General features: G+C 39.4%; 1 protein-coding gene across 2 annotated transcripts in view; it reads left to right on the top strand.

The window, feature by feature from the left end:
• Positions 1-24,288, top strand: part of AHRR (aryl hydrocarbon receptor repressor) — a 937,398-nt gene that overhangs the window by 763,600 nt on the left and 149,510 nt on the right. For both annotated transcript variants that reach the window (XM_078687795.1, XM_078687793.1), the window contains exon 6: positions 2,520-2,649. In XM_078687795.1, the coding sequence (XP_078543921.1) occupies positions 2,520-2,649 (130 nt within the window). The remainder of the gene's footprint in view (positions 1-2,519; positions 2,650-24,288) is intronic.

Genomic DNA, 24,288 nt, shown 5'->3' with positions numbered 1-24,288 from the left:
GATCTAAATTAAGCTACCTAACGCCAACGCAGGCACCCTTACACCAGAGTGCAAGGGTGCCTGCGCTGGGGGGAATAATTGTTTATGTGCAGGAAGGTGTCCCTTTCTGCTCATAAACAATCACAAAGGGGGAGTTGAAACTCCTGTGTGCGCTGCATTGTGCAGTACACATAGAAGTTGCGAATTGTCATTGTTTTAATGATTGTTTATGTACAGGAAGGGACACCTTCATACACATAAACAATCATTCATGGCTTTTTGCTATTTTTATGTGTGTTGCACAATGCGCTACGCATAGAAACAGCAATAATGAGGAGCCATTAAGCATTTCTCCTAGTTTCTCATGTTAAGCCCAGGTTTACCCTGGTCTTAATTTTGGCGCTGCCCCATATTTATGCCACCCTTGTAAATACGGGGAAGCATCAAAATCAATGGTGTTTCAGTGGAACGCCCCCCCCCCCAACACCCATTGCCAGCCCCTTTTATAATAAGTATAGTGTGAGAGGGTGCCTTATTTCCAAGGCGGCGTTAAGTGGCTTAACGCCGCCATGTAAATAAGGCGAAGCCCCTATAGCCACAGGAACGTCGCAAAAAGTGACGTTCCTGTGGCGAAAGGGCACTTGTAAATATGCCCCTGAGTTTCTTAAATGCCAATTTTTCAAGATAATTTGTTTTCTGCTGAATTCGGTACCAAAGGTAGTCACGCAGACCAACTGTGTGTCTGATTTTTATCCTTAATTTTCAACAGTTATTCTTGTTCTATCATGCTTTCTTTAGGGAAGTCTATGTGGATCACCTCTTGCCATTAATTTTGATGCATATATTTTGGATTCTTTGAAAAAGCAGTTTTTCTTGGAACAGTTACACCGACTCTGTTGATACTAAGCCAAAGGCATTCTTCAGAAAAGAAAAACGCAATCATGCTGGGTGCAATTCTACCTGCTTGTACACTGCAGTGCGAGCCAAAGTCCCAAACACTACTACTTTACCCAGTAACATCGACAACTTCTATGTATTAAGTGGCAGTAAATTATCTGCGATCATGTTGAAATTGCAGAGGTCAACACATAGTGATGCCTTTCTTGTCATTTCTACAAGGGCTACCTATGGGGTTGTCTCAATTATTTATAAACAGTGGTTCTCTTACCCAAAGGTCTTCAACTGGACATTCAGTCAGATTCTGATCTGCTGGGTAAAAAGATTAATAAGCATATTCTTCCTATTGATTATGACACCCAAATAAACTATTGGGCACAAGCTGTTTCCAGGTTAATATTCATGGAGTGGTAAACTGTGCCTTAAGGGATGCTATCTAGCCATGGTCAATATTATATTTGTGATCACATAATGACATTTCTACCGTCCCCTTTCAAGGTACAGTTGGGCATTTCGACTACAGCAACACATGCTGGGAACCAGGGGCCAGATGGACAAACATTAGGAATACTGATTTCCTAATTGCGATTCTCTCCAAATCGCAATTAGGTTGTTGGTATTCCTAATGTATGAAACTCCTTGAGTATCATTTAGGGATTCCTTGTGCATCATAAATCGACCTACCTCATGACAATTCATGAGGTAGGTTGCAGTCTGCGAGAACCATCACAGGGATCGAAGCCGGCTGAAGTCAGTAGACCACCATGTCTGTGATTGCGTTTTAATAAAGCAAACTTTTTTTTTATGTAGCCTGTTTTCCTTAAAGGAAAACGGGATGCAATTCACAAGAAAAAATTAAACCTTGAAATTTAATTTTTAAGAGTAGGCAGTGGTACGTAGGACTCTTAAAAAATATTATTTACATTCTCAAACAGGAAGGGGTCCCTTGGAGACCCCTTCCCCTTTGTGAATGGGTTACCCCCAATTTTAAACTCGTGGTAAAGTATTACTGTTTTGCGACTGGAATTTGGTTGCCAAACAGTAATACATATCATACTGATTCGGTATTTGGAAGGGACGCCCTAAACATACCCCTTCCAAATACTGAATCGCAAATACAAAATGTTATTCGGTTACAAGTTACTGAATCATGGTTTGCATTTTGTACATTTTGAAAATTATTTTTCCAGTAGCAAATTAGTCTTGTTTAGTTGGCCATTTGCGACCACAAAAATGCTTTATACATCGGACCTCAGATGTGGCGTGAAAATTATAAGTTGATATTGTGCGAGGCATTTTACTCACCTTGTTGCTTTATAATCTTCAGATATCTCAGCATAATTCACACTGAGAGAAGGGATTCTCTGCATGTAACCTTTTTGTTTTTGTTTTCCAGCTCTTTGCTCACTTTGATGTGCAATTCCTGAACCCAATCATTTGTAAACAAAAACAATTCACATAAAATCAAGTCAGATATCTAGCATCCCATTTTCAGGATGTTTTCAAGGAATAATGGAATGTCTATTGTTGAACTGCGCCATATGTGATTAGAATTCTATTTCTTCATCACCGTTGCAGGACATCAGAAGCAAACATGTTTTTATTGGAACTGATTCTAAATCTGCTCTTTTTCTCAATTGCAGACGGATGTGATGCACCAAAATGTATATGACTACATTCATGTGGATGATCGACAGGAGTTCTGTAAACAGCTACACTGGGCCATGAAGCCACAGCAGTTGGAGCCTGGGCATGAACCACAAGCTGAAGCAGGTAGGAGCTATTATAAATGTATGGTAATATATGAGATAAAGCACCCCCTGCTACACATTAAAAAGACATTGCAAGTCACACAGGAGTTCCGTGACCACATAGAGGAATGAGGCTGAAGACTACATTTTTTATGAGGTCATAGAACACCAAGGTGACTTTCCCAATCTTTATAAAGTATGGCTGGAGGTACTTTATCCCTAATACTACCTGGTAACACCATACACCCTTCCCACAAACCACTTACATCCTTGGTGTGGTGCTCTTTCATGTGAAAGAGATAGGAATTGTAAACATGAAAAATAAAATTACCATTAAGGCCAGAAATGCACCTAGATAGCAGAATTTAGATTTTGAATTACAATTAACTCAATTGTTTGTGCAAACTCAACCTAACTGGGTTATATGCCCTGGAATATAGAGAATCCTATAAACTTTCATTTGGGGTTTCAATTGGTTTGGATCCTTGTGACCCGCATATCCTTTTTTTGGGGAAGTTTTACACATTTTGCAGACAAGCTCAGTGATTTCCTAATGATGACCCCTAGATTTTTAACCACTGAAATGCCCATCGTTGATTGACTTAACAAGTGAGCAACTGAATCTTTTGGACAATTGAAATGTTCTAAATAATACAAAAAACAAATATTGCCTTTCTGCACCTCAATTGCTACCTCATTGCTTTACGTGCTTGTCTATGTACAGTCGGTGAATACATTGTACTCTGCCCAGCATAAACACCTGAGCACTGCGTTGTATTGTCCTACCAACACTGTAGAGATGGAATACATTTGTTACACCACAGATTGTATGAGAATTAGTTGTGAGACAAACTTTCTGAAAAAAATTATTTATGCGTAGTATGCATACCAGTCCGGATGTTCTTCAAAAAAATCTCTGAATTCGAATTCAGACACACTCTGTATTTGATTTGGTGTCTATTAGCCAGCCACTGTGTCCCTGAATGTCTCCTCTGCCAGAGACCTCAAGGAAGACAACATTCCTTTCTGACCCTTAACTGGGGTTTCAAATACTTAGCCTCTCTATGGCACATGCTCACTCAACTGTTCCTTAGACACTCATGTCCTAGAACAGTGGGTCTTAATCTGTGGTACAGGGACCAGCCTACGAAACCTACTTAGAGGGGTCCACGACAACTTAAAATATTAAATAACATTAAGAGATTCTGTAGGAAGGTGGATACCTGACTATGGTTACCCCAGATTTTTTGCCTTGTGTTTAGCTGGTTTTCGACTTAGTTGGCCTGGGATCCTGCTAATCAGGGCCCCAGGCTATCAGCTCTCTCTTTAAATGGACTCCATGTACTATAGGTACATCACCAATTTGGTACTGGACACCTTATCAGCCCCTGTACAGTGCACTATAGGTGCCCAGGGCATAGGTGCATCCAAGGCCACCAGGGGCTGCAGCATATCTTTTGCCACCCCTGGCTGGTACTCAAATCGACACAACTGGCTGTTCACACAGCTGGGGCAAGGTGGTGTACTCACCCCTTGCTTAGATATAGTATACCTATGTCTAAACCTACATCTGGACACATATGCACCTATAAGTCACTCCTATGGCAGGCCTTTACAATCCTGGAGGCAGAGTGCTTGGTTTTATGTGAGATGGTGCTCTAGCATGAGCTGAGCCTGTCTGCAGTGTTCAAACCATTTCCTTACTGCTGTTCCAGTGATACTGCCATACCATATACTCTTAAGTGCATTATAATCCTCGCGGTTAATGCTAACTTTGGTTTGGCTTTATAAAAACATGTCGTGTTTGGTGTCATACACTTTGGAATACTACCCCCTCACCAGTTCTGGCAACGGGGGTAGCATTCCACCCTTCTAGAGGGAGAAGACATGTTACTTTACTTAAAACGCGGTTAATCCTAACCAGAGCCTCAGCATCACAAAATGGACGCTGCTGCCACAGACACATATCTGACCTCCTGCTGCTGACCGAAACTTGGCAGGGGAGGCCTGGACAAAGGGGTTTCCTGTCACAGGGAGGTGTCACACCACCCCAGACAGGAGATAGTGGATTGTAGCAGGGAGGGTTGAAAGAAACTAGACACTGCCTGGGGCGCACAAGGTGTCCCAGGCAAAATCCAGTCCTGGCGCGAAACTGGACAAAGGGAAAGGGGTGTAACCACCCCCTTCCTGGGTCCCACCCATAGGAGGGACCTAGCAGGTAATCCAGCCCCTTGATTTGACATAAAAGTAGGAGCTGTGCAGATGCACATCAGATTATCCTGACTGAAACTTATGAAACGAAACTCTGGACCCTTCAGCATCCCACTCGACGTGGAAGACTGAAGAATCTCCCTTGTGGTCAAGGAGTGACCACCCTGTGCAAACAGGCACCATCCAGCACCTCGCCGTTTGCTTTGTTGCAGTTCCCGCCGGAACTCGAGCGACAGAGATCGACAAGACCCAGCATGCCTGCCTTCTAACAGCCTGATCCACAGTCCCTGCAGAGCTGAGACCCGGGATGCGACCTGAAGCGTGGGGCCGGTCATCTTGGAAAAACTACGAAGTGCTGACCGTGCAGCATCCGAGGCTCCCTCGAAGCTGTGCATTGGAGTTTGAGAAGCTCCAGCCCCGAGCAGCTTTTGCACCGAAGCTCACCCCTCCACACTCCTCGAGTGCTGAGTGGGGCCCTTTTGCATTTTCCTGCTCGACGCGTTGGTCCGGTCGCTTGCCCGTTGGTTAGTGGCCCCAGTACCGACGAACCTTTGAATTTGCTCTGCTAGTCTGGTTGCTCCAGACTGGCCTGTTGACTCCGATCATGAAGCCGACACCGCCGACAGCGAGAACCTTTGTGGGACAGCTCGTGATTCATCCAGGACATCCTCGGTGCCCCAGAGACCACGTGGCAGCGGAGACAAGCTTCACGACAAGCACCTGATTGTGCCCGACATTGCCTGGTTCCTTCCTGGTTCCTTCCTGGTCACTGGCTAGTGACCCAGACTCTGTCCCCTCTGCTTTCAGGTACTCTACATCTTCGATCCACCCTTGGATCACACCGGACACTTCTCTTCTGGACGCCTGCAGCATCTTCATCTCCAGGCACCATAGATCTTCGTGACGAAACCCGACACATCTTTGCACCTGTGCACCCGCTTCCTGTGGGTGAGGTAACTCTTGAACGCCGGTGCTCCTGTAGTGGTTTACACCTCTAGTGTCTAAGTGTAAAGTTTTGTCCTTCTAGTCCAGTCGGAAGACTCTTAAAACTGTAACTCGATAACTTTTACGCACCATTGACTTTGCATTGGTGCATGCGTGTGCCTTCTGCACTGCACCCGAATCCCGCGGGCTACTCCCGTCCTAACTGCTGTTAGTCCAGTGTAGTCCCAGCGATTCCCAAGGCCCTAGGCCTTATCCCTGATCGATTAGTGATTGTTATACCACTTTTTTGATATATGGTTTGAGTGGCCACCGGCCTCATCCATAACTGTGCAACTTGTATTTGTTATACTGTGCTTTTGTTTAAACGCTTGTGCTTCATTACTCATAAAGAGTATTGTGGATTATTCTGAGAATAAATACATATATTTTTATAAAATATAACTTGTGTGGTGTCCTTTCATTTGATATTACAGGATTGCATATGGTAATACAGCTGGCTTCAAATGTCCTCTTGAGTTAAGCCTTTAGGCTGCTTAGTCCATGCTACCTCTAGGATAGCTTGTCTATAAGGTTGACTTACAACCACCACCATAAGGGATTGTTTGGACTGATATAAGGTGCCCCAGGAATTGGAGACATCATACATCAGGCCAACTTCTCACAGATTCCTAATGTGTATATAAATAATGAAGCAAAATGTAAAACTGAACATTTTAAAACGTTCTGTAGATGTAAAGGAATTTCAAATTGGAGGCTGAAAATTAGTTTCCTCAGATTGATTAGTGGGAGCAGTGCCGGTGTATCAAACAGAATATAGCATGCACAATTGGCCTCAATTGAATTTAGAAAAGCTCTGGCCTTCCCAATAAAACTATTATTATTATTGTCTTTTTTTAAATTTGTGAATTAAATAAAACATGTGTTTATTTGTGTGTTTTTTCAATGAATGCATGTGCCTGTATTGTGCATGTATTGTTTAGTGGTTCAAGTTTTCAAATTGATTCCACTAATGACCCAGGGGGGTCCCTGGATTCTAATAATAATTCAGTGGGACTCCCCAGTTTCCAATAATGATTAAGTGCGAGTCCACAGAACTCAAAAGGTTAAGCACCACTGACCTAGAACATTATGACACTGTCACTTACCAGCAGACTCTCAAGCAGCCCTCCTGAATGCTCCCTCAATTATACAGGTTATGTCCCCTCCTACTATACTAACAGACCCACTGTTCTTCTGAGAACTCACCTCTTGTGCCTCTAAAATCTTACAAATGCATCACACAAACATAACCTACTGTGTCAGTAACGTTGGTGGTCAGTCTTCCTCTGTTATTTCTAAAGACAGTGGTCCCTAGACAAGGATTAATGAGAGCAAACAATAAATATAAACCCAATCAGTACAATATTTTACAGCTGTCTAGCCGGACAGGTGTTTTTAATATATAATTGCTTAAATATGCACAAAATTCAGTAAGAAATAAATAAAGTGGATCACAATCCTGTATCCAACTTAGTGGGAAGGACGTACAAAATGAAACTAAAAGGCTCAGGCAGAGTAAATTGTATGAGACACATTTTGGTAGGACAAACAAATTACAGTGGAGACACCATTACACATAATAAGTATTAAATAAAGAGGTGTATATGGCGTGCAACAAGTCGACAGCGTTTCGATTCTTACAAAAGATATAGGATCACCATCAGGACATTAACAATGTAGGGGTTGAAAGAAATGTATCTCTCCTTCATATCCGATCCCGAAAGGCAAGTCATGCTGTAACTGAGCTTGTTCACAGATTGGCCTCGACCCCATTCCTTGTCACTAGAGACCGCAGACGCAGCTCACAGGTTACTGGCTTGGCGGCCCTGATATACAGCAGCCCACTGCAATAGGCCACTCTGATTTCAAGAAGTGAACATTTCAAACGCCTCCTTTAAGCTGTTACAGCCTTTATTAGGTCGACTCTGACCCAGCATCCAACTGCAAAGATCGTGGCCGTGGCTTCCTTGTACTTGGCCTGGACTTCTACTCGGTCTTCGCATGAAACAAATCTCCTCCAAGTCACTCTGTCCTCGATCTAGGCAAAATGTATACAGGCTTAGCATTGTTAATGTCCTGATAATGATCCCAAATCTTTTGTAAGGATCGAAACGCCACCCCCAAGTTTTTGAACTGATGCTGCTGTTTTCTCGACTATGAGAATGCAATGAGGTCTGATAACCAGACCTCAGTACCAGTGTTATGAACCGAAAATGTATGTTACATTTGCTATATACATTTGGCATAGGCTAACATACCTGTAAGTCCCTAGTATATGGTACTCAGGGCATGTAAGTTAGAGAGTCACCCCTGGGACTGCAGACATGGTTGTGTCACCCTGGGTGTGACACAGGTAAAACAAGTCTTTCAGTCTGTCTTTGCAGACAGGACGAGTAGTTTTAAACTGTCAGCCTGACTTTGCTATTTCAAGCAATGGCATAGCCAAACCACCCTCTGCAATATGTGTAAGTCACCCCAGTGGCAGGCCTACAGGGCCCGAAGGAGGTATGCAGCATATTTCATGGGCAGAACATGAACTTTAAAGTGTTCTGGCAGTACAAATCCAGACATTTTTCATTTTTACTGTGGAAAGGCTGGACCGCCCCTTTGACGAGTATAAGTACAGGGTTACGCGCTGACCCCTCAGCTGTGCGGACTCCTGAAAGGTGCAACCAAAGTTGAAACTCCAAGGCATCAAACAAGTCATTGCATGAAGCCTGACTTGATTCTCAAGTCGAAATTAATGTAACAGGTTGCAGTGTGCAACTTTTGCCACTGTGTTGCCTTTAGTCTCTTGTGTCCCGAACAGTTGCACAAGGAGCCTGTCCCCGAGACAGATTGATGCCCTTCTGGGGGGATGTGCTAATGACTCCCAGGAAAGGAGACAATAGAATCCTACACTGGAGAGAGGTGTTAATGATCCAGCGGTCTATAGGAAATATATCATAAGCCACGCTACCTAACTCCACAATATTCACTATGAATCATAAATCAATTACAGGGCCCATAATCTAACATGACATATTTTGACCAACCGAATCATGTGACCTAATTAACCTATTCACAAACTATATACATTTTATATACAACCGCGGTAAATGAATTCATCATATTTTACAAAACTCTACAAATTAATTAAGCCACTGTGGTGATAAGATCTTGCTAATGGTAACCTAAACCCATGAAATAACAAGACCAGCTTGTTTTCCAAAGTAAAGATGTATTTATTATTTGTTTAGAAAATGTATTTGCAATCTTTATTTGCACAATTTTATTAGAATATTTGTAAAAAGTAACGTTGGTTTAAGAAAATTCAGTAACATGAATTAATTAAATTCAAATGACATTTGGTATTATCATAATCCTAAATTTCTAACTACGCTTACTATAATAAAGAATAATGAATAAAAGTCTTTTTGGGTTTCTTACGCGCTCCAAGAGTAATCCGTCCGCACGATACACCCATCCAAAGTTCAGCGAGAAGCCAGCCTCTCTTCCACGAGGAAGAGTTTTTATACATTTCTACACTAAACTAATCTAAGTAAAAGTATATTTTCTGCTAAAGTCGGAGTCCCATTGGCTGTCAAGTGACAGACCATCGTGTCACCACATTCTTTAAACATCAGTTCTGTCATTTTCTTAGAGTCCAATGTCTCTAGTTTTCGAACAACGAGGCTTCCTCCAGTTTGCAACATTAACCGAAAGAAAATCATTTGCTTCCTCGGATATGAAATTGTCGCACACTCCTCTGCCGGTTCCTGGCCTTGGCCTTGCTTGACTGAGGAACAGTCAGCTCATCACAACAAATTGTTTCAGGCAGTAGAACATTTTTTTTCATCATGGACTCTCTCTTGCTCCGAGCAGAATTTTAGCAAACACGAAAACACTAGGCCAAAAATCATTTTCCGAAAACTATCATATAAACAAACACAAGAAAATAATTAATGCGAGAAATACAGTTTGTTCTGTTGCCATCCACCACAGCTAATGATTAACCCATTAGTCTAAATTACCTAGCTGAAGCATACAAATAAATCAGCATTTATATCTACCATTCTTCAATTAATCCAGCAGAATTCTTTATGCACCTGTATAGAGTAAAGAGACACTACATAGACAAGGAAAGCAAAATAAGCACATGCCATTATTTAAAACAGCTGCTATTAGTTAAGACATAACAATAGACAAGATTAATTAGTTTATTATTTTCCACATAAATGAAAATGCAACATAATGCACGTTTATGAGCACACATGTTAATAACCCTCGTGTCTTTTGTGTATGCAACTTTAAAACTAGGTTGAATTAATATACACAGCACAAAATCATTAGTATAATTAATTAAATTATAGAAGTGTGACTTCACGAGTTGAAATGAAAATGTTTCTGAATCTCGCTCCATCAACTCCCTCATCTGGTGATTTCCAAATCACCACACCACACCCAAAATTTGACAAATTTATCTAAAATTAATTTGGTTCGATTTCACTGTGTTAGTATTTCTAAAGATTTGTTTCGGCAAAATCTTTGCAACTATCATATTGAGCTCTGTGTAACTCCTCTAACTCTATCTCCCTTTCCTGTTCCTTTCTTATTCTGTAAATTCTTTTCTTCTCCTTCATGTCCTTCTTTCTCTTGTGTAACATGCAACTGATCTTTGTCAAAACTATCACAAAAATTATAACAAACAAAGGTGTTAGAATCTTGCCAAGAACTGAACCACCAATTTCTTGAAACCAGGTTTTGATAGCTTGAAATCTTTTTGAAAGACGTTCTGTAAAGTCATCTTCTTCTAAGGGAACTATTTCCGAACGCATCTCAGTGATGTTTTTAATATACATTTCAATATTCTTGCTCTCGTCAGGGATATATGTACAGCAATGCTGAACATGTAAAATGCCAAAGACTCCTCCCTCTTTTGCTAGGAGTATATCTAGGGCAAGGCGATTCTGCATCACCATTGATCTAACCGCAATGACCTCGGTATCCACTAATTGGAAACCACCTGCTGTGTCAGTGGACAATCTGTCAACAATTGTGGACAATTTTCTGATTCTTCCTGCATTCAGGGTTATACCTACTAAAGGTATCACTGCTTCAAAAATGTCTCCCAAAATTTCTGAGAAACTTTCTCTTTTGAACCTATTTACATGATTACTAATTTCAAACGAACCTTCTGCATTTCTGTCAACATGAAATATTTTTGGAAAAACAAGACCAACATAACATGTCCCATACCAATGATCTGGGAGATTATAATAAGCTTTGTCTCCACAGATAAAATAAATCCCAGGAAAAATTGGATCTTTGCCACCTTGGAATCCCCAACCTCCCATGATTTGATAAGTGTCCTCACAATTGCTAGCACCTACAAATTAATTATCAAAAAGAGTATTATCTCTTCTAATGCAAAGCTTGCCACTAATTGGTTTATCTATATGAATTGCAACATCGTCAAAAGATTTGCCATTAAGCTTCTCATCCTCTTTCTGCCAAAATTTGGATTTAGTCTGTTTGACCTTTTCATTCCTTTTATAAATTGCCCTTCTCTCTTCAACTAAATTCAGAAAAGTCTTTTCCTCTGTTCTCAATTTGCAAGTTAGATTATTTCTGTAAGCATACTCATAGGTGAGTTCATTAGTAACTAAAAAGAAATCCCTCATCTGTTTAGCTTGCTTGTGTTTATTTAAAGCATTTTCAATTTTTAGGTTAGCAAAAATCTCATCAAAATTTGAATAATAATACTCCAAGCGACCAGTCTGATAAAATAAGCTAGCTATCACACTGCAAGTTATGCCATAAGTAAGAGGAAGCATATTGTATGTCACTCCCTCAGAAACAGAAGCAGGTAACTTTACACAGGTGTAACAATCTTTGACACTCATAACCTTAACATATTCTCCCAAAAGTCTTGAAAATTTATTACTAGAAAAATCACTAACATACCTATCTTGATGAGCCTCTGGTCTGTGATCAATAACTTTGTTAGCTTTGTTTGTTGCACTATGTTTGTCTTGACTAACTGAAACTTTGCTTGTCATATTGACTTTATTCATCTCCTTATCAATCCCGAAAGGAAAGATGACAGCTAACACTAACCAGCGCAGAATTAATATGAGCATACATATCAGAGTCATCTTACAGCAATTTTTAAGAATGGAACATTTTGAAGTACTACGCTTCAAAACAACAGGCATTCTAGCTAACCTTAACTTAAAAAAAGAAAACAAAAAATTAAAATTATGTCTAATAAAAACCTGAATTTTAAAAACACCCCCCTTTTTCATTTTTTTTTTTAAAAACCCTCTAACAACTTTTCTTCGACCTTGCGTCACAAGTTATTTTCCAACTAAACACAATTTCTTCGATCTTGTGTCACCTAACACAATTTCTTCAGCCTTATGCCAAAAACAGTAACCTAAATTCTAACATATTAGTACTTCAATCGTTGTCACTATTGTCTTCAACTTCTTCCTGACTGCTGCTATTTATCTCAATTACAGGTGGAATTATAATATAAGCCCACTCAGGAGACTTATATTTTTGATTTGGTCTCAAAACTCTCTTTGTTTTTCTAGAGATAACCTCTAACTTTTTCCCTTCCTCTGCTTTCTTTTCAGGATCCTCTTGACTAGTTATCTCATTTACCTGCTCCTTTGATCTTTTTATTAACCTGACTCTCAACCTTCCGTTTTCACTTGGCCAGGTTTCACCTTTTCTTAAAATTTTCCTTTTTGGTTCAGTCACATTAGATTCTGTTTTCCAAGATCTTTTTCTCAAACTTTTTCTTTGACAATCTTCATCACTTTCTCCAGAATCACTGTCAGAAATTTCAATTCTTGACTCAAGATCTTCTCTAATCGGCAGCTTCACTCCGTTAGGAACTGTACTTTTTATTCCATCACTGGTACTTGGCAATTCGTCTTCCTCCACTTCATCAATTACCTTCAACTTTCCAGTTCCAGATTTCTTGTTCCTGCATTCAGAGCTTAATCTTTGCCTTTCGATACTCTCCTGGTCTTGCTTCTGAACTTGATCAGATTTTTCTCTCTTCTCAGCTTCTCTTTCTTTATCTTGATTAGATTCTTTTGCTGATTCTTTTTCTAACAGATCTTCATCATTTTCAAAATCTATTTCAATAATTTCCAAATCTTTTCCATTCACTAAAAGTTTTTCCAGATGTCGACGTCTCTGTCGATCTTCAGAATCTGGATTTTCCTCAGCTTCTTCTTCAGAATCTGAATCAGCTGTTGTATCACTCTCTTCATCAGAGTTTTCAGGTGTAGGTATCGGAATAGTATGGCTTGGATGAATCCACCTTCTTATTCCCCTACACTTTATTGCATTTGTCGTCACAAGTATCACCTGCCTTGGTTTCTGCCACCTCGGGACCAGACAGTTTCTTCTTTCGATGAACTTTTGTTCTGACCCAATCTCCAGGTCTCAGATCATGTGTTTGTACTTGATCTTTTGACTGTACTTCAGTTCCCACCTGATTAGATACAGAAGTCACGACGTCAGACAGCTTCTTACAATATTCCAAAATTGCACTGTCATTAATGCTCAACAGTTTTCCTACTGGTATAAATGCTTGTCTCATGACTCTACCCATGAGAATATCATGAGGACTTAGACCTGTCTTTTTATCTGGTGTACTTCTCAGAGTCATCAAAACAAGTGGAAGAGCATCTGTCCACTTTATGCCTGTTTCTAGACATATTTTTCCGATTCTATTTTTAATTGTTCCATTAATTTGCTCTACAACTCCAGATGCCTCTGGTCTGTATGCACAGTGTAACTTCTGCTCGATGTGTAAGGCTTCACAAATCAATTTCAACAACCTGTTATCAAAATGTCCTCCTCTATCACTCTCTATAGTTACAGGAAATCCGTATCTTGGAATAATCTCACGTAAAAGCAACTTCGCTACCGTAATTGAATCACTATGTCGTGTGGGAAATGCTTCTACCCATCTTGAAAACAAACAAACAATTACCAAAACATATTGTAGTCTGTTGTGTTTCGGCATCTCAATGAAATCCATTTGTAACCTGGTGAAAGGACCACCTTCTCTACCTATTATTCCCGTTCCCACAACTGATTTCCTGTTTGGGTTCATTTGTTGACAGATCAAACACCTTTGGCAGAGAGACTCTGCAATTGTTCTAAACTTAGTATTAAACCAAGTTTCCTTGAAAAGTCTAATAATTGAATCTCTCCCAACATGACCAGGGCCATGATACATTCTGGCCATGTCAGCAATCATGCAATTCGGTAAAACTATTCTGCCATCTTTGTGAGTCCAAACTCCATCCTCATCTCGCTGTCTACATTCTGCCTTTAACCATGTGTTTTTCTCATCATCATCAGCTTCATTTTGTATATCTCTGATTTCTTGCCATGTCTCAACAATTGATGTTAGCATCAGTGAACTCGAAACAAATTCTTTGTTTTTCTCCCGATTAAGTGCATAATTATTTCTTGCACAGTATTTTGCTATTTCATCTGCATAAGCATTCCCTTTGGTGATAAAATCCTCACCTTTTCTGTGAGCTGCACACTTTACTACAGCTATTTCTTTAGGCAATTGTATGCCATTAATTAATCTTTTAATGAACTCTGCATTTTTAATTGGTGAACCTGCTGATGTCATATAGCCTCTCTGAGACCAGAGCTGTCCATAATCATGCACAACTCCGTACCCATACTGACTATCAGTAATTATAGTGACTCTCAGATCTTTTGCCAATTCACAAGCACGAATTAAAGCAATTAATTCAGCCACTTGTGCTGAACGAATTCCTTCAAGACATGATGCTTCTTCAACATCTTCCACTGTGCAGACTGAATATGCTGCTTTCAAAATACTTCCCTCTGATCTTAAACGGGAGCCATCTACAAAGTAGACATAATCTGATTCAGGCAATGGTACATCTTTAATGTCCTGTCTTGGCTTGGTACAGTATTCCATAACATCTAAGCATTCATGTTCCACATTATTCTCATCATTAATTTCAGTATCAGGTAATAGTGTGGAAGTATTTAAATTCAAACACCTTGCAATTGACACATTGTCTGATCCTAAAATTATCTTTTCATATTTGGTCAATCTATTGCTTGTCAGATGTTGCGTTTTGCTTCTTGTAAGGAGAATTTCAACTGAATGGGGAACATAGACTTTTACAGGAAATCCCATTATGATCCCTTCACTCTGCTCAAGGCTAACACTAGTTGCTGCAACTGCTTTTAAGCAACCTGGTAAGGCCTTTGCAACTGGGTCAAGAACTGCTGAAAAATAAGCAATAGGTTTTCTCAAGTTTCCGTGTCTCTGAATTCACACGGACAAAGCACATCCCTCCCTTTCACTGCAGTACAGCTCGAAGTCTTTCTCATAATCTGGCATGCCCAGAGCTGGAGCTTCACATAGACTTCTTTTTAATTTTTCAAAAGCTTCCAACTCAATTTCATTAAGAACAATGGATCTTTTATGTCTGATTTCGTTAGTCTCTGTAGTGGTTTTGCAATTACTGAAAATCCACTAATCCATTGGCGACAATAACCAACCATTCCCAGAAACATTCTGACCTGTTTTTGTGTTTTTGGAGGTTGCATTCCCTGAATCATTTTTATCCTCTCAATCGTCACCTGTCTCATTCCCTTTGCAATTCGATGACCAAGATATTTTACCTCTTGTTTACAAAACTGCAATTTTGCAGGGGACACTTTATGTCCTTCATCTGCCAAATGATTTAAGAGAATAATCGTATCTGTTACACAGTTCTCTCTAGTTTTTGCTGCTATCAACAGATCGTCAATATATTGCACTAATGTCGATCTGCCAGGTAGATTTTAAATCTTCCAAAGATTTCTTCAACAACTCATTAAAAATAGAAGGACTCTCTGTATACCCTTGAGGAAGTCTACACCATGTGAGGGTCCTTTTCTGGAATCTGAAAGCAAAGATTTACTGACTCTCTGGATGTAATGGAACAGTAAAGAACGCATTGCAAAGATCAATAACAGTATACCATTCTGCATAATGCGGAATCTGGTATAAAATAACTGCTGGATTTGGAACAACTGGACAACAAGGAACAACAATTTGGTTAATTTTTCTAAAATCCTGAACTATTCTGAACGTTCCATTTGATTTTTTGATCCCCATAATCGGTGAGTTACAAGGCCTGTTTTCAATTTCTTTTAAAACACCTTGTTTAATGAATTTTTCAATCACAGGAATGACACCTTCAATTGTATCTGCTTTCATTTTAGACTGGGGAATGTTTGGAAATTCAACTCCCTGCCTTACTATAATTTTGACTGGATCGACATGTTTCATTAGACCCATTTCATTTCCAGTCAAATCCCAAATTTCAGTTTTGACAGTTTCTTTTAATTCCTCTGGTAAATTTTCTTTTTCAAATGCAGAAAATAAATTTGTTTCACTTGCTTCAACTAACAACATTGTCAATCGGTATAACCCATCTTCTTCCATGGTTTGTAATTCAATTCCATCTGGTGAACAATATATTTTGCAATTCATTTTGCACAATATATCTCTTCCCAATAAGTTTACTGGACTGCTGTTGCAAACTACAAATCTGTGTTCGTCTTTAAAATTGCCAATTTCAACCTTAACAGGATCAGTTAGATCAGTTTTAATCTGTTGATTACTTACTCCGACTACTTGGATGGTATCCCCAGAGAGAGGCAGGTTTTCAATTTCCACTGATCTCACAGTAGAACGGGTAGCACCAGTGTCCACAAGAAAAGTAATTTCTACATCATTTACTTTTCCATTTACAAATGGACCAGACTGGTCAACCTCAAGAGTGGCTCCAATTACGCACTCTTCCCCCTCTCTCGGGCACCGTCAGAAACAATCATCAGAATCACTTCCTTGATTTTCTTTCAACAAAAATTGTCCTGTGGCATTTTGCACATTTGATCTTTGAGTTCTTATTACCTGATCACCTCCTCCGAATCCCACACCTGGATTATATTTTTGACCTCCCCCACAATTTGGAAATGGAGGCTGTGGAATCTGATTCTGTTGCTGCGTTAACTGATGCTGTAGCTGTCGCTGAAGACTCAAGTCATTCAACTGTCGCTGTAGCTGTAGCTGTTGCTGCAGATCAACATCGTTCTGTATCTGTGGGTTTAACGATGTATTTTTAAAATTTCTGGGTGGGTTTTTACACTCACTTTTCCAATGCCTGATTTCGCCGCAATTAAAACAAGACAATTTCTGTTTTAATTCTTCAACTTTAGCATTATACTTTGATTTGTTAAAATTAATTTTAAATTTTCCTTGACCTTGATTCTGATTCTGATTCTGAGCAAAATTTACATTTTTATTCTCAAAGCTTGCAATTTGTTGTTTGGCCACCTTCACTTGTGCCCACATTGCTTTTTCTTTTAACTTTTTCTGTTTCATTTCTAACTCATCACAGCAGTATTTTGCTTTTCTCAAAATATCGTCAACTGAATTTGATTGCCATCCGACAATATTATTCCTAATCATTTCTCCAATTTCTGGTCTAAGACCATAAACAAATCTGTAGATAAAATGACTCATATCTTTTCGTCTAATTTTTCATAACCACTGTACTGTTTGAAAACCAATAATAATCTTTCATAAAATGAATGAACTGATTCTTTTGGTTCTTGATTTGTCCTGTCTATTTTAACCCAATCAACTTCTTTTGGGGCAATTTTATTTTTAAACCATTAATCACTTTTTCATATAAATCCATTACTACAGGGGCTGGAGCACCTGTTTCTTTAATTCGCTCTGGTTCTTCTTTTGGCCAACTCACAGCAATTTTACATTCTGTCCAAAGATCTGATGGGACAACAATGTCAAAAAATCCATCCAGATCAATCCACAGAACTTTTGAAACTTTGATGAATCTGTCTACCTGTCGGTACCATTCCACAGGTTTTTCTCTCAACCGAGGAAAGTCATTTGTGAAAAGCAAAATATCTTGTCTTGACCATGGGACATGAACATATCCCCCACCTGCAATTTCTCTCATAGGAAATTGTTTAGACAGTTTTTCCAATTTATCCAATCTTTCATCTTCCTTCTTTTTAGTCCACTTCACTCTCCATTTACTCAAGTCACCTAACTTTTTGATGTAAACAATTAATTCTTTTATATGCGTTATTCTTCCCATTGTGTTAAAGTTTCCAATGTCCCTTTCTGTGAAATCTAATCTGTAATGTTTTCCAAAATTTTTTTGTTTGCTCAAATCGATTTCCAGTTCAGCTGCCAGTTCTTCTAACTGATCATATGTATTCTTTGTTTTCCATTGAATGCTCTTACAGATGAACAGGAGTTCATCATCACGATAAAATTTTAAACTATCAGGACCAATTGTGCCAATTATTAATTCTTCTAAATCTGCTTTCAATTTCGCAACATCAAATTTTAAAATTGAATCTCTTTTCTCAGGAGTCTCAGTATCTGATTCTGCACCCATTGGTGATTTATTAAAAGAACCTTGATTAAAAGTCAAATCAGGCATTTTTGTTTTTTCACGATGAATTTCAGATAAATTTGAATAAAAATTTTCAGCTACTTTTTGAATTTCTGCATTTAATGGTATTATCAAACCTGACTGTTTGATTTCTTTTTGTTCAAAAACAGGCTGAACAGGACCAATCGTTACTGGAACTGTCACTGCGTCCATGCCTTTTGTAATCTGCTGAATTAATTTTTCTTTTGATCGTAAATATTCTGAACTATTTGTAATTTCCTCATCTCTGGCAGCTCTCGTTAAATTTCTAGGAATTTCTCTTTCCATTGGAGTTTCTGAAAAATTTCTGCTTTCATTATAAACACTAGAATTTGTTCTGATTTCTAATCTTTCTGGAGTTTCAAAAGATTCAGATTTATTTGGGTATAATTTGGGTGATTCATTTAATGGAGGTGCACTTGGTGTGGTTCCTGTAGAAACCATCGGAGTAGACCATGAACAAGGCTGTCTAAGTAGAGTTTGCCTTTTATTCGAGGTGAAAATTTCTTCCAAGACTGCATCTTCAGATTCACTTTCTACAGCAACATTATTTTTCTTTTCAGTTCTTTTTTCACCTGGAGACCCTAAAACCATTTCTCTAATTAAATAGAGACCATCGCACATATCTCCCTGTCTCCACATACGCATTCTATCTTCATGCGTTTCTCTTCTGTAACTCGGTATTTTTGGAGGTCTTTTTATCCCACTTGCTTCTTTTTGAAGTTGAAACATCTCATCTTCCCATTCAACTAAAGCTTCAAATTGTGTTGGTCTAGGTTTAGGTATAAGAGCTGACATCTTTTCTCTTAAATTTCTTAAAATTTTCATATTAAATGAACCATCGTCCGGCCAAATCAATACGCCGTCATCTTTTGTGTAATGCTTCCATACATCAAACCACAGAACAGTATGATAACCATATTCACCTTCCATATACGCTGCAGGTGTCTTGTATTTATGGAGTAATTTACAACCTCGCGTTTCAATTTTCTTGTCAGGTGAAAATAAATTTTTCAATTTCTGAAACGTTGTAAGCTTTTTCTCAACATGTTTGTAATAATAACTCATTTTAAAATCAAATCCACTTAATTGGAAATGATCGTAAAAGTTTCCTGGTTGTTCCGTAACACTAACCAATCCGTGCGCGAAACACACCAACAAGCCAATCAGGTTTGAGCTACGTCACTACTTTGCTCGACCAATAAGAACGGAGCTTCTCATGAAAGCCAATCAGTTTCTAGCCCCACTAAGTCACGTGAGCCAATCAGAGTACAGCCTGTGACGTATGATATCCAATCACTGCGCGGACCGTGTGACGTACACAGCTGCTGCGGTTTGTCGAGTCTCACTCTCAACGCTCACCCCTCCTTTACAAAAACTTTTCACAGCGCCATTTTAAGAACTTCTTTCAATGAAATTCAATTAACAAGGACAAAAGGACGACTCATTTGTCTGTTTCTCTAAATAAAGTGACAGAATTTTACAGACTTACAAGAATTCCTTTACGTGGAATAGACGACGCTATTCTCACAGAATATACATTCGCCGATAAAGTAAACCTTTACTTTACCCTTCAAACAAGTAAATACCGAACGCGTTTCCCTCTGAATGCACTTAAAGTAGCAATTCAAAGTTTGACTCGAACGAAAATTACGGAATCAATTACGCACTTTCAAACGGAAAGTATCCCTAACCATACACACATGAAATCTTGTCAGGACTCTAACCAACCACAGATAACATGAATCGTTAATAAAATAAGCGACGTTATTTTATCCTTCATTCAAGCTTGAAATTATTCTATTACTTTCTCACAGTGAGTTTTAGAACGGGCTCATTGTCCCTATACTCAAAGTTTCAATTTCATAGACAATCCTCACTATACATACACTCTATCTAACACACCTATATCCCTAACATGTGTTGTACGACCACAACACTTGTGATATACGTCGATACCACAATACTGAAACAGATCAAATGTACTGTGTGACTACACTCTCGTCACACTACTCTGTACCGGTACAACTAGGATTTTTCACACTGCAGGAAAAAACCTTTCAACTACATGTAACGAGAAAACGAACTCAACATTTTTTTTAAACATCGATCCTATGTAACTACCATATAGCATGTTGGTTACCATAGCAACCATCCTCTGCTACCAGGAAATTGATCCAGCGGTCTATAGGAAATATATCATAAGCCACGCTACCTAACTCCACAATATTCACTATTAATCATAAATCAATTACAAGGCCCATAATCTAACATGACATATTTTGACCAACCGAATCATGTGACCTAATTAACCTATTCACAAACTATATACATTTTATATACAACCGCGGTAAATGAATTCATCATATTTTACAAAACTCTACAAATTAATTAAGCCACTGTGGCGATAAGATCTTGCTAATGGTAACCTAAACTCATGAAATAACAAGACCAGCTTGTTTTCCAAAGTAAAGATTTATTTATTATTTGTTTAGAAAATGTATTTGCAATCTTTATTTGCACAATTTTATTAGAATATTTGTAAAAATTAACGTTGGTTTAAGAAAATTCAGTAACATGAATTAATTAAATTCAAATGACATTTGGTATTATCATAATCCTAAATTTCTAACTACGCTTACTATAATAAAGAATAATGAATAAAAGTCTTTTTGGGTTTCTTACGTGCTCCAAGAGTAATCCGTCCGCACGATACACCCATCCAAAGTTCAGCGAGAAGCCAGCCTCTCTTCCACGAGGAAGAGTTTTTATACCTTTCTACACTAAACTAATCTAAGTAAAAGTATATTTTCTGCTAAAGTCGGAGTCCCATTGGCTGTCAAGTGACAGACCATCGTGTCACCACATTCTTTAAACATCAGTTCTGTCATTTTCTTAGAGTCCATTGTCTCTAGTTTTCGAACAACGAGGCTTCCTCCAGTTTGCAACATTAACCGAAAGAAAATCATTTGCTTCCTCGGATATGAAATTGTCGCACACTCCTCTGCCGGTTCCTGGCCTTGGCCTTGCTTGACTGAGGAACAGTCAGCTCATCACAACAAATTGTTTCAGGCAGTAGAAATGTTTTTTTCATCATGGACTCTCTCTTGCTCCGAGCAGAATTTTAGCAATCACGAAAACACTAGGCCAAAAATAATTTTCCGAAAACTATCATATAAACAAACACAAGAAAATAATTAATGCGAGAAATACAGTTTGTTCTGTTGCCACCCACCACAGCTAATGATTAACCCATTAGTCTAAATTACCTAGCTGAAGCATACAAATAAATCAGCATTTATATCTACCATTCTTCAATTAATCCAGCAGAATTCTTTATGCACCTGTATAGAGTAAAGAGACACTACATAGACAAGGAAAGCAAAATAAGCACATGCCATTATTTAAAACAGCTGCTATTAGTTAAGACATAACAATAGACAAGATTAATTAATTTATTATTTTCCACATAAATGAAAATGCAACATAATGCACGTTTATGAGCACACATGTTAATAACCCTCGTGTCTTTTGTGTATGCAACTTTAAAACTAGGTTGAATTAATATACACAGCACAAAATTATTAGTATAATTAATTAAATTATAGAAGTGTGACTTCAAGAGTTGTAATGAAAATATTTCTGAATCTCGCTCCATCATTAACACCTTTCTGCAGGAAGCCACAGGGGTGTTGGCCAAAAGGCGAGCTTCAAAAGAAAAGTCTCCTTTGAAGGACAAATGGGTAACACTTGGGAGAGGGACTGCCTGTTTAGGTGATAGGCTGGCACTATGAACAAGGAAGGTGAAATCAGTTGACAAACCGGTTTTCCAGGGGCGTGTAGCCCCTTGGCAGCCACACCTCTGGGATGGGCTAGGTAGCTCTACTCCGAGAGAAGGGTTCTGCCATGTTGGGAGTGGGCAGAATGTTTCATCTTGGAATAGCCAGATACCACACATCCCAAAAAGTGGTCATCAGAAGGGAGGGAATCTGGAAGCTCACGGGCTACTAACCACTTCTACCCTGAAGGCACTTTTTGAGCATGATTAAGGCACCCTTGGCACCCAGAACTCAGATCTCGACTGGACTGGAAGAAGGACTGCCTGGCTGCACCTTGGAACCTGCGAAGAGAAGCTGCACCCACATGGAATGCACCTGCTGAACCTGACGGCTAGCAAAGGAGAAGGGATTGTGGTTGCTGTGTCCTGCTCATGGTGAAGCTGTCTCCAGAACCCAGTCAACACAAGAGACTCTAAGGTCCAGTTGGCTGACCTCCTGTTCACAGCACAGGGCCCCAACAGCTGAAGAAGCATGCTGGGGCAAGTTTGTAACCCAAAATCTTCAGAACACTGCCTTGCAGACCAGAGTCCAGGACCGGACATTCAGAGTTGCACCCGGGTTGTATTGCACTTTTTGGCTTGTGGCAAAGTTTATACTTTAAACAGCAGGACTGAGTTGGTTAAGGTTGGGATTCCAATATGCATGTCTATTGACCTGATTTGTTTATTATGAAATGTTAGGATAAAGGCATCAGGCCGTCCATATTTTATTGTGAAAAGCCCATGTCAAAGTCTTTTGGTATTTATGGGTGGATTACTACACTAGATTAAAGACTACAGATAGTTATTTTGTGACATGGCATGTCACAGATTACCGTAGTAGGTAATGGTTTTGGTGCTGGTCACACAGTATGACAAACCATGGATATAGAAGATTTGCTCTGTGAGAATCTTCTTAGGAAAGATAGTATTTTGCTTAGCTAACTGTACTTTTGTACATCTTTCTAATGTCATGACTGTGTGTCTGGCGGTTGCCTTGTGGAAAAGCGTACCCTCAAAACTGTAGGCCTGAGTAAAGTTTTGGTTACAAGCTATATGCTGGTTTGGTGCACTTGAAACATGTCTGATGCCATAAATCTGGTCTGTTTGTTATGAGATTTTATGACCAAGGAACTTGGTCTAGTTTATTAATCCCTTGCGTGCCGCCGTCGGCCATTGGCCGACGGGATCACTGCCTCGCTAGTGCTGCCAACGGCCGACGCAGCCCCGCCCACCTAATAGGATGCCCGCACCGCAACGGAAAAACCGACGCGGTTAAGGCGTTAATTAAGAAAAGCATATTTTAAAAGCAGTAGGACTTTAGGGGTTGTTGTTTGTTTTTTAGTTTTTTTAACTGAGTTTTATATAGCGCAAACTTGACCCAAAGTTATCGATTATCAGAACGCTTTACACGAGCACCAGTTGCGTTACATGAGGATACATTAATTTTTGTTAGGCACTGGGAGATTAAGTGATTTGCCCAGAATCACAGGATGTTGCGCATCATTGCCGAGACAAACCTGGTTCCCCAGATTTGAGGTTGACCGCCCTAACCGTTAGACCAACTCCTCTCCCCTGGTTATGATTACATTGTGTTACAGGCTATAGACAGATATTTTGTTACAGGTAATCTCACAAAGTACCATGGTAGGCAAGGGTTTTAGCATTTGCCCCCCACTCTGACGAACTCTCGGGTTTTTCACTGTGATGATATTCGTTAGGCTCTGTTGAGTGGTGTTGTGTATTGTTTCGCAAGATGTATTTTTCTCCATATTTTTCATTGTATAACTGTATACATGATGTTTGCCAGTTGATGTGCACTTGAATAGGCCGGTGTTGTGTAAAGTATAAATCCGATTATAACCCCTTCCATGCTGATGACGGCCGGGAGCCGTCATGGCACACAGTGCTCGTGTGCTGATGACGGATGTACGTTGTTACAACGCATGCTTTTACTACACATGCCTTCACAACGCAGGTTTTTCAACGCAAGTCGTTACAACAACTTGCGTTGGGGGGTGCTGGATAGTGAATAGTTTAATTTACTATTCCAACTCCAGTCCCCATGGATAGTAGGGAAGGTGTTGGATAGTAAATTAAACTATTACCTATCCTAGAGCGCCCCCCA

The sequence above is a fragment of the Lissotriton helveticus genome, chromosome 4_1, assembly GCF_964261635.1.
Source record: "Lissotriton helveticus chromosome 4_1, aLisHel1.1, whole genome shotgun sequence".
Taxonomy (NCBI): Eukaryota; Metazoa; Chordata; class Amphibia; order Caudata; family Salamandridae; genus Lissotriton; species Lissotriton helveticus.
The sequence above is the reverse complement of the archived record's forward strand: the minus strand, read 5'-3'. Positions and strand labels throughout refer to the sequence as shown.